The following is a 12,172-nucleotide window of genomic DNA, read 5'->3' as shown; positions in this document are numbered from 1 at the left end:
ATAATTCACGGGCATGTCCTCCTTTACTCTTTCTAGTACCTCCCTCCATGGGCAATCAGCTAATATATAATATTTATCTTTTCTCTCCTCCTTACTGCTACCTAATTTCAGCTTCTCATTTCTGACCTGTTTCTCTATTGAGTCTTTTCTTGATCCTTTTTTTCCTCTGTTTTCCCTCTCATTGTTTTGCAGTGATTTGTGACTTTTTACACCAACAGATGCTTTTGGATGAATTCTCCTAGGAAACAAACATTAACTTACTCGGCTCTATTGCTTAGCAATATTTCCTGAGCATAGTAATTGTTTCAATAAGTGTTTGCTGAATGAATGAATAAATAAATAATTTAAGGATTGGAGGAAATAGGGAAGAGGCCATTATACCATGTGTATGCTTAATAGTTCAGTCGTGTCCGACTCTGCTATCCCATGGACTGCAGCCCTCCAGGCTTTTCTGTTCATGGGATTCTCCAGGCAAGAATACTAGAGTGGGTTGCCATGCCCTCCTCCAGGGGATCTTCCCAGCCCAGGGATCGAAGCCAGATCTCCCGCATCGCAGGTGAATTCTTTATTGTCTGAGCCTCCAGGGAAGCCCCATTATACCATAAGACTATAGAAAGTTAAATAAGCTAAACTTCATAGCAAAAGAGTTTTTTTTTTTTTTTAATAAGCTTTGTAGTTTATACAACAAGAGATCTTTAGGAAACTCACTGTGGTATATATCCTGAATGTTTCTTTTCTTGGCTAAGATGAACTGTAAAATATCATGGTTTCCAAATTGACCAGAAGTTTAGCTAACTCTGGTAGTCCTCAAATAGTTCTTTGTGGCAAAGATCATGACGAGGGATCACAAAAGGAACTCCCAAACCAAGTAGTTATTTCAAGCTTTGTGTGGGCTCCTTTTAATGAATTTTCCATAAACGGAAACCCACTGGGTCACTCGTGGTTCTTCATACCAGAGAGCAAGCTCAATAGCAGGGGATTGACTACATTGCATCATGCAAAAATAAACCTGATGGAGGAAGTATATTCCTATATCCTTTAAGAAGCAGCAGATACCGGTAGTCAGCTATACTGAAATCACATGTCATCTAAGAAATTTCCATATCAGTTACCTTGAACAGGTGCTAGTCTTAGCACAAAGAAAGAAATATCATCCATTCATCTGGACTTCAGGAAGGCATTGGGTGATCTCACTTCTGTGATCTCCTAACATTATGCTCTTGAGTCTGAATGAAAAACTAGCATGTTAGGGCTATGCAATGTTTTGGATTTGGTCAAAATATACTATTCTATGGCACATGCTCTGGGTTTTAATTCTGCTTCCACTAATTACTGTGACCTGGGATGGTTCCTCATTTACTTTTGTACTTTTGTAGCTGGTGGACAGATATAGAATGGGAAGAGGAAGAAAGAAAAGATGGAGAGAAAATTCCATTTTAATGTTTCTTTATCATTATCACATGTAAAATAGACAGCCAGTGGAAATTTGCTGTGTGACACAGGGAGCTCAATCCAGTGCTCTGTGACAACATAGAGGGGTGGGATGGGGAGGGATGGGGAGGGCGATGGGAGGGAGGTTCAGGAGGGAGGGGTCATATGTATATCTGTGGCTGATTCATGTTGATGAACAGCAGAAAAAAACACAATGTTGTAAATCAATTATCCTCTAATTTAAAAAAAAGTTAAACATGAAAAAGCAGCTTCTTTTACAGGAAACTATAATATAGGACACTCTTATATAGGACACTTCGGCTTCTGCAGAGACCCCTTGCATGAGTCCTAGCTTTTGCAGATATTTATCAGTGTTTATGCACTTCACACAGAAATTACTTTTGTACTCTTCTTAGACTTTAAATGCTATCAGCTGGCAAAGGACCCAGAGCCAGTGTTAAGATGGACTGTCCTCCTTTTCATTGCTTTTCTAGAAAATGCAGAAGAAAGTGAGAGAGGGGATTGAGATGAAGAGGTTTATTAATTTTGCCAATCCTCTGTCAAGAATTGGTTCCAGAAATTCCATGCGGGGATTGAGGCTAACCAGAGATGGAGAGCTAAGCATCCAATTTTGGCCACACAGAGTTCTGTCTCTTTACCAAAGTGGAAAATTTTCAAATAAATCACAGAGGCCCCATAGAATTTGCTGAAAACAAGTCTGCAGTTCCTTAAGGCTTTCCGATTTTTAAAAATATATATGATAATTCCATGCAGTAGCCTAGGGGAAATGATCTTCACTATTATAATTGCTCTCTAATCCTTAAGTCAACCTAATTTATTATTTTTTTTCCTCTGTGGATTCCTTTCATCTCAGCTTCCCTGTATTTTGAAGAAATGGCAACTAATTTCTTAAGCATGGTTTCAGAAAACCAACAGTGTCATGTCCAATTGCCTAGAAAGATACAAATTGCATCAATATTCTTGGTCAGATCTTGTATTTGTGTGGCTGCTTCTAGTGAGGAACACATGCACCATCTGTGGGGTTTTCCCCTTTCATCCTCTTCACTTCTTGGTATGAGAGAAAAGAGTCAGCTAATAGATAAATGAGCTGTGTTGTCATGGGAAGGGCAGGATGATGGGAAATCAGGCAGGGTTAAGTTTCAGGACTGCCAGCCCTACCAGGATGGGGCTCACTCAGCCGCAGTAAGCAAGACAAATATGTCCCTCTGGACCTCTGAGGTGGCCCTGTTGAGAAAACAGAACCCTCAAAAGTGGCTTTTCAGGAAATCGAAAGTGAACATCAAGACAGAGAAAAAAATAAAAACATTTCTCATTGCTTTCATGCGTCTTTTTAAGTTGCATCAGGAATACTTCATTCCCTAGTGTTGAAGACATTAGAAATATTTGAGCTAAACCCACACAAAGGGCCTTTAAAAAATATAGTACAATATTATTAGAATGACCAAGTAGCAACAAAGTTAGTTCATCTTGCTTCATTTCCTTCAAAAGATTGATCGTTGTCTTCTTGCTAGACTGTGAGCAGTCTGAAGAGCATCATTGTTCTGTGGGTCACCAAATACTAAGATCTTCTACAATACCTGGTACACAGTGGGTGGTCAAGAGACATAGGTTGAATGAATAGATTTCTGAAAGATACAGACCAAACCAGAGCTTCCACTCATTACTGGTCCATTTCTTTCTCCTACTGTTGACCCACTTTATCTGAGCCAATAAAAAGCCCCAGGGGAATTCAAGAACATCCTTTTCCCCAAAACCATTGGGTCATGAAAGTGTCTTGAAAATATCATGGCAGCCCCAATTTTCCACTGTAGTCTATCTTTTGTAGGTTAGGGGTCCTTTACATTATAGCACTCTGAAAACTGCTCTCCGTTAAAAGGTCTGTGGCCGTAGGTAAGATATTTTATTCTTCAATTCTGGTTTATCAGCTCATATTAGGTCCAAACAGCCTTGTTGCTAGTCGTATCCCAATAAGAAATGAGGGCATGCATTTATGCATGCTCAGTTGTGTCCCACTCTTTACAACCCCATGGACTGTAGCCCACCAGGCTCCTCTGTCCATGGAATTTTCCAGGCAAGAACAGTCGAATGGGTTGCCATTTCCTTCTCCAGGGGATCTTTCCAACCCAGGGATCGAACCCACATCTTAGGCATCTCCTGTATTGGCAGGTGGATTCTATTGCTTATTAAAATGCCCAAATGCTTATAAAAAAGCATTTCTTTACCTCTGTCGTTCCTCATTCAAAAAGGAGTGCTATTTTCCTACTTGGCACACTTTCCCCCAGGTCAAAGGGTTTCTGTGAGATTTGCTGAGTTCTGCAAAGAAGAGAGTTTAGAAAAAATTATTGTGTTTGGCCTGTCGCTTCCCAAAAGCCTGAAAATAGTCAGTGTTGATCCCTGTACCAAAAACTAACAATAAAAGCCAAACAAACAACCCCTACACAGAAACAACACTTTTTCTTTTAATTAGTGTGAAGAACTACTTCAGTGTTCCCTTGAAGACCTTTAGAGATCTAGAATACAAGTAGATAGCATACTCATTTGGAGCCACCTTCCAAGCAGGATTCTGGCCCACAAAACTGTCTCTCTACTATGCACACACCTCTTCGGCCATAATGGATAGAAACTTTTGAAACTCTGCCTGCTCCCTCAAGTTTTCCCCAATTAACCTTAAGAGAGGTGATCATTTCATTTTCTAGACATCACTCACCTATAAGATTCAAGACTGCACTGATATTCTGGAGGAAAAATCAGCCTTACAATTTTAATACTTTTCCAGCAGATTACCAGCTGCACAAAGATTACATCTTCTCATCAGCATATTTCTGGTAAGCATGCAGTACATATCTGCTGCATGCGTGAATGAATGACCAGAGTGAGTACAATCACCAACTGTTTACATACATGTGAAATCATTACATCTTAGAACAGGAAAACTAAAAGAGAAATATCTGGTCTTAAATATACTACTGTGACCACCACCCGATATAAAGATTGTAATTTCTCCACCTTCCCCTCCATATTTCCAATCTTTTACTTGCTCACCTTTTTACAACAGTCATCTTCTAACACATAATCTATGTAGAATTTGTTATTAAAATAAAGTCCATAAGACAGAGTTTGTTGACTATTTTATTCACTGCTGTATCCGAAATACCCAGAATAGAGCCTGGTACATAACTATCAACAAGTGAATAAGTGAAATAATATTTATTGTGTATGGGTTCTACAGTTGGGAATCATTGCAGGACATTTTAAAATACTCAGTCCCAACTTCACATCTGTAGAATCAGGATTTTTAGGAATATAAATTCCAGGAATCTACATTTTTATCAAGGAGTCTAGGGATCCTGGTATAGCTATCCTGAGAATCTAGTTCAGCTAACTCACTAGTTCACCCAACTCACTAATCTAATGATTATCCTAAAACCCAGGGAGATAAAGTATTACTCAAGGCACACAGGCTATTTAGCTGTGCATCTAAGTGTAATAATTTCTACCCTGATGAGCTTTCCACTGCAGCTATCTATGAGCTATGTTTTCCTAATATACTTTGCTGGTACTGCCATCATGGTCTTGGAGATTAATCTACTTAGAGGCAAGAGTTATGGCTTCTGAACATGTTTTCTGTGGCCCTAGCTCCGTAGGCAGGAAGAGCACGAGGTTCCAGGTAGTAAAGGACTGAGGTTAATGATGCTTTTGCACAGAATCACCCCATTTCCATGCGAACATACCACTATTTCCCTTTCTTCTTCTAGTTCCTAGACATCTCCATTAAATGGACTACCCAGGAAACCTTTCCTCCAAAGTACCTTCATTATGACCCCGAGAGCTCTCGTCAGCTGATGTGTGACAAATGTCCTCCTGGCACCTTCCTGAAGCAGCCCTGCACGGCAAGGCGGAAGACCGTGTGTGCCCCTTGTCCCGACCACCACTACACGGACACCTGGCACACCAGTGACGAGTGTCTGTACTGCAGCCCAGTGTGCAAGGAACTGCAGTACGTCAAGCAGGAGTGCAGTCGCACCCATAACCGCGTGTGTGAATGTGAGGAGGGGCGCTATCTGGAGCTGGAGTTCTGCTTGAAGCACAGGAGCTGTCCCCCTGGGTTTGGAGTGCTACACCCGGGTATGTACCAGCCAAGTTCATTAACATCGCACAGAGTCAGGTAGTGGGGGAAGTTTAAGGGAACAAGTTGGTCCTGATGACATTACAGGATAGCAAATTACAAAGGTAATGGAATCTGCTAGGTATGTACTATGCGTCTGGATGGCTGCCAAAGAACCATTCCTCAGAGGAGCACTTTGCCACGATGGGCCAATTTAGCGACAAATCTCAAATGCAGCAAATCACTCTCTAATGAGATGCATGATGGATTGCTCTTTCTTAAAGGGACACACTCTTCATTGCACCATTCATAGCTGATCTATATGTCTGTGTTTCACTTTGGCATGGACAGCCTCAGAGTGCAGTGCTTTTGGACAAACATCAGAAATGTTAATTGTTATCAAGAGAGTAATTATGCTGATATTAATGAGGCTCTGGCGTGCAAACAGTGAGCAGTTATAATTAATTATATAAAAAGTGAGAATGGCTAGGGGAAGTGCAGCTCATTATTAAAAATGAAGCTAGTTCTTCCTTTGGCAGGGGAGTTGAGTGTCTGGGAGGATAACAGCCATAGCAGCATCTCTTCTGTGAAGCTGATTCTTTATCTTAGACAAAACAGACTGGCAAGCCAAGAGTAAGTACTTGTCTACAAACAAAGTACTTTCTCTTTTTGCATTTTGAAGAGCAGAGATTAAGCCCAGTTTGCACTGAATTTTTTAAAGCTGCAATCCCCCCCCCTTTTTTTGTTTGCTACATTCATGAAGTTTCAGTATAGTCTGCATGTTCTCCTGGCCTGGAAAAATTAAGAGTATTCACTCACTTTTCTGGAGAAAGCAGTATGGGTATAGATTCCAATTATTCAATTTGAAGCAGTGTTTCTCAGTCTCAGCACTACTAACTTTGGGGGCTAAATAATTCTTTTTGTGGGCAGCAGTCCTGTGCATTGTAACATGTTTAGCAGCATCCCTGGTCTTTAGCCACTAAAATAGTACTTTTTCCACTAAAGTGTCCCCTGGATGGCCAAATCACCCCTAGTTGACAACTGTTAGAGGATGTGAATTACTTGTAACTATTTTGACTTTCAGAAGTAGCAATATAGAGTCTAAATTATTATCAACATTTTAGGTTTCTGGAGGAGGAAATGGCAACCCACTCCAGTATTCTTGCCTGGAAAATCCCATGGACGGAAGAGCCTGGTAGGCTACAGTCCATGGGGTCACAAAGAGTTGGACATGAATTAAATATATTCAAAAACTAAACTATTAAGTGTCCCAAGTTGTGAATTTTATAAAACCAGTCATAGAAGGTGCAAATTGCATGACAGTTCTTTAAAATGCTCCTAGTATAAGTCTTTGAGGGATAAATTGGTGACACTTCCTAATTTTTACTGGATGACAATTTGGGACTCAAAAGCTAACCCAAGTTGTAGAGGGAGAAGCCCATCCAACAGAAACAAATGCATTTAATTCAATTCAGTAATTCATATATGTAGGAAAATTCATTAAGCAGGGCATTGCAGTTTGGAAACTAGAAAGTTTTGAAAAATAATGGAAATAGTAAGAATTTTACTCATATAAGCATGAAAATCTGTTTGTAGAATGAAGTAAGCAGGCAACAGAAGTCTTAGCACAAAGGTACACAGAGGTTTATTTATTTTCTCACCTCTCTCTGCCTAAAATATAAAAGGTTTCCAGACCAAAGGGAAGGCAAGATTCTGCAATTTTAGTCTAAAGAGTATTTAATACTCATTCTCTGTTGTTTTGAAGTCAGATTGCCTCCTCTTCAGATTTTACAGCTAACCCTTGAACAACATAACATAGGTTTGAACCTCGCAGGTCCACTTCAATGCACATTTTTTTCAATAATACTACAGTAATACCTGATCCCAGCTGCGTGAATCTGTGAATGCAAAACTCTGGCTATAGAAGGCTGACTATAAATTTATAATGGGATTTTCCAGTGCAAGGAGGTTGGGTTCAGGGATCAACTGTAGTTAGTTCTATTAGTTGTATAATTCTTATATAATTGTTTATGCCTAGCGCGGTGAATTCTCAACTGAAAAGCAAAATTCCTCTTGCCATTCTGTTTCACGTTTTGCCTGCCAGATTATACTTTGGGTGTTTCTCTTGACATTAATACGGCAAAATCATTTACTTAGATGCATACATCCTTTTATAAGAAGTTCTACCAATCGTGAGAGAGGGAAGTCATTTTCAGAAAGGTCATTACATAAAGCCTCCACATATATTAAGAAACTTTCCTTCTATAATTCTTGCATTCCTCTTGGTAAGGAACTTTAAAGGCTAAATCACCTGGAAGAATGTCCTGTGCCTATCACCTTCTCATTGGAATGCAGAAGAACACCCAAGCCATCAACACGTATGTGAAGAATGACAAGACTCTTCTTTGTGCAGTTGACAAAGGCAGATTTGGGTCCAGGTGTCTAAGACCATTTATTCCCAGAATATTCACAATAAAATAATACCATGCAGTCCATGCCCAAATACCTCTGCTTATGATACTGTAGAATTTGGTATGGGGTTGGATCCCCTTTAAGGAGACGAGTGTAGAAAGAAAGTACTAAAAAAAAAAAGAGAGACCTCTTTGTAAGGTGGTTCCTAAGATGATGTCACTGCAACCCTGGAAATGGCATTTAACATGTTAAAATTTCATGCTTGGTCTCCCCTTTTCTTTTTTTCTGCCATCCTTTTGTCATTTTTACTGGTCAATGCATCAGCAAACCCTTTAGAAAAGAAAGAAGCCAGAGGTGAAAATAAAACCAAATTCACTGTGCTCTTTTTCCCCTTTTTGGTAGAGAATACAATGAGATGGGAGGTTAAATGTTTTAATAAATGAATTTTATTAACTTTCTTTAACTTTTATTTGTCTCTTTAGTATTTGGTACCTTGTGTCAGCCAGAATTGCCCTGTAAAAGCTACATTTGAACACTAGAGTCTAAATCTGTTCAACTAGCTTACACTAGATGGAGGTATTTTCATATGCAAATACACTATAATGTATGATCTACTCAGGCATACAGTCAAGGGTTTTAAAGATGTTTATTTTTAAGAGCATCTTGGGTTGTTGACTGGTTCAAGTTTTCCTGCCAATGATTTCCCCAAATTTATCAAGTATCTTTCCACTATGAAGGAAAATGCCCTTTCAGTCACCCTTGCCTGAAATTTTAACGACTGTGCCCTTTTTAAACCAACCATTTAAGCAAATGGTATATCATCTTCCATTTATTATATAACTGCAGGCTTACGCTTGAGTCCACAGTTAACTTTATTGCCACCTTCAAAAGTTTATTATAATGTTGTAAATTTTTACTTCTTGGGGTTAGCACACTTACGAATTGCTTCACAATTAGGATTCAGGAATGAAAGAAATTCCGTAGGAAGCGATTGGGATTTAACGATGTGGCATACCACGGGTACTGATTTCAAAGAATGATATTACAGCGGTTACACAGCAGTTATCGTCATGATTTTCCAGGGATAATTGTGTGGAGAATATGGCTGACAACAAGATCTTCCTGACAACTTCAGCACAGGCAGGACTAATTGAACATCCTACCCTTCTTTTCTTTCCTCTCCCATTATGTACTTTGTAGGTAACAATAGAAGACATTTGTGTTTGTATTGCAAGGAGGAAAGAATGCCTAAGGGGTTCACTGTAAAAGTTTTGTTCTGTCTAATGAAGTGAAAAATGAAAATGCCTGAAGTTTCCTGCAACATAATAGTAGCAGTAAAAACCAAGTGAAAAGTCTTACCCCAACTCTGTTAAGATGGTTTCTGCTGCGAGAGTACTTGAGAAGAATGTGCTAAATGGCTTGATATTTTTGTAGGAACCCCGGAGCGAAATACAGTTTGCAAAAGATGTCCAGATGGGTTCTTCTCGAATGAGACATCATCCAAAGCGCCCTGTAGAAAACACACGAATTGCAGTGCATTTGGGCTCCTTCTAACTCAGAAAGGAAATGCAACGCATGACAATATATGTTCTGGTAGCAGCGAATCATCGACTCACAAATGTGGAATAGGTAATTATGTTTCAAAATATCAATCTTCGTACCACCTCTGGGATGAATACAAGACCCTCTGGTCCTTCTTAGTTAAACTTATATTTCCCCTTTCTTGAATTTTAACCAACTAAGACTTTTCTCTGTGCATCATTGCTAAAGCCACAACTCAAATATCTTTCAAAAAGTCTCCATCTTCCTATTATAGTGCTCACACTTGAATCACGTTACCCACAGAAAAGGGGTGGAGTAAGATTGTGTTGAAGGTCACATTATCAGAGTCCAAGTTGCAGAATGTTTTTAAGCTATGCATTTTTTATCACTTTTAAACACATCTGTATTATTAGCCAAAGTATAAATTGGCAACTAAGAAACCAAGTACTTGAGAGTACTTGGACTGGATTGTGTTAGTTGCTCAGTTGTGCCAATTCTTTGCGATGCCATGGACCATCCCAGCCCTCCAGGCTCCTCTGTCCATGGGATTTTCCAGGCAAGAATCCTGGAGTGGGTTGCCATTTCCTTCTCCAGGGGATCTTCCTGACCCAGGGATCAAACCCAGGTCTCCCACATTGCAGGCGGAGTCTTTACCATCTGAGCCATGGTGATATAAATAGATGACAAATTAGAAAGGCAATACTGGCTTTGTTACCTGTGGTATTGCTGCATCTATTGCACAGAAGTACTGAGTTCCTGTATATGTCTTAAACTCTATTCAGGAAGGGTCACTAACTCCAAGTTCAAGGTATCTGAGTGTACCCCATGTCGGTGATGATGCTAATCAGGTAGGTGTCCTCATCTTGTCACTCCTGCCACCACACTAATGACAGACCTCCTACCAAGGACTCATCACACCAAGGATAACTGACCTTTTAGTATTTAATCAGCTTGACTCTCTTTAAACATCTTTTTGTGCAACATAGATGTATATAAACACCCCACTCCAGTACTCTTGCCTGGAAAATCCCATGGACGGAGGAGCCTGGTGGGCTGCAGTCCATGGGGTCACTAAGAGTCGGACACGACTGAGTGACTTCACTTTCACTTTTCACTTTCATGCATTGGAGAAGGAAATGGCAGCCCACTCCAGTGTTCTTGCCTGGAGAATCCCAGGGACGGGGGAGCCTGGTGGGCTGCCGTCTATGGGGTCGCACAGAGTCGGACACGACTGAAGCTACTTAGCAGCAGCAGCAGCAGACGTATACAAAACATAGCAACGTGGATTGGGAGATTTAAGATTTAAGCCTGGTTCCAACATTTTTTCTGTTTTATAAAAATCTTAGCTAAGTCATTCATGCTGTCTGCTTTCTTATTAAATGATGGAATGTGAGGAGGGATGGTAAAAGGAGTGACCTCTAACTTTAACATTCTCTTTAATCCATTTATAATTTTATTTCTATCACTCCTTGAACACTTACTATTTGCCAGACACTTTTGCTATATGGGTTTTAATCTTTACAAAAACACTGTGAAGTTTGTTCAAGTTACTGTATGAACTTGAATGGCAGAGTAAGGATTCAAACCCAGACCTAATGAATCCAAAGACACTCTTAATCCCTAGGACAGACTAATGCTACCCAGACACTCAGCTTATTGGACCTTTTTTCTAAATGACAAGTTTTTGTGTTTGATTATTTTCCCACTTAATGTGTGCTTATACTTCTGTATCCATCCTAGTTCCCAAAGGTACTATGTGTATGTGTGTGTGCAGAAAATAATATGCTATTTCAGGTTACTTTTCAGGCTTTCTTAAAGACAATGATTTGACATTGGTCTTGAAGTAACTTTTAGATATTAGGTAAACCTGCAACAGAATTTTTAATAGTTACATTAAGATATGTTAATATTATACTAAGTAATAGAATTTTTGCTGTAATTTTTTATAGCAATACTATATTCTTATTAGACATTTTGTAAACTCTTCCCCTCCAAAATATTCTAAAAGAATATTTCATTGGACCGAGCTGGATTGGCAATCTGCCATTCAGTTCAGTTCAGTTCAGTTCAGTCGCTCAGTCGTGTCCGACTGTTTGCGACCCCATGAGTCGCAGCACGCCAGGCCTCCCTGTCCATCACCAACTCCCGGAGTTCACTCAGCTTCACGTCCATCGAGTCAGTGATGCCATCCAGCCATCTCATCCTCTGTCGTCCCCTTCTCCTCCTGCCCCCAATCCCTCCCAGCATCAGAGTCTTTTCCAATGAGTCAAACTTCCCATGAGGTGGCCAAAGTACTGGAGTTTCAGCTTCAGCACCATTCCCTCCAAAGAAATCCCAGGGCTGATCTCCTTCAGAATGGACTGGTTGGATCTCCTTGCAGTCCAAGGGACTCTCAAGAGTCTTCTCCAACACCACACTTCAAAAGCATCCATTCTTCAGCGCTCAGCTTTCTTCACAGTCCAACTCTCACATCCATACATGACTACTAGAAAAACCATAGCTTTGACTAGATGGACCTTTGTTGGCAAAGTAATGTCTCTGATTTTGAATATGCTATCTAGGTTGGTCATAACTTTTCTTCCAGGGAGTAAGCGTCTTTTAATTTCATGGCTGCAGTCACCATCTGCAGTGATTTTGGAGCCCCAAAAAATAAAGTCTGAC

General features: G+C 40.0%; 1 protein-coding gene and 1 long non-coding RNA gene across 2 annotated transcripts in view; one reads left to right on the top strand and one right to left on the bottom strand.

The window, feature by feature from the left end:
• TNFRSF11B (TNF receptor superfamily member 11b) overlaps nt 1-12,172 on the top strand; it is a 29,536-nt gene that overhangs the window by 13,392 nt on the left and 3,972 nt on the right. Inside the window, exons 2-3 of the mRNA XM_005689133.3 lie at nt 5,208-5,577; nt 9,404-9,598. Coding sequence (XP_005689190.2) covers nt 5,208-5,577; nt 9,404-9,598 — 565 coding nt within the window. The remainder of the gene's footprint in view (nt 1-5,207; nt 5,578-9,403; nt 9,599-12,172) is intronic.
• Nucleotides 9,386-12,172, bottom strand: part of LOC106502867 — a 323,113-nt gene continuing 320,326 nt past the window's right edge. Inside the window, exon 4 of the long non-coding RNA XR_001919135.1 lies at nt 9,386-9,479. This is a non-coding gene — a long non-coding RNA (uncharacterized LOC106502867). The remainder of the gene's footprint in view (nt 9,480-12,172) is intronic.

The sequence above is a fragment of the Capra hircus genome, chromosome 14, assembly GCF_001704415.2.
Source record: "Capra hircus breed San Clemente chromosome 14, ASM170441v1, whole genome shotgun sequence".
Taxonomy (NCBI): Eukaryota; Metazoa; Chordata; class Mammalia; order Artiodactyla; family Bovidae; genus Capra; species Capra hircus.
The sequence above is the reverse complement of the archived record's forward strand: the minus strand, read 5'-3'. Positions and strand labels throughout refer to the sequence as shown.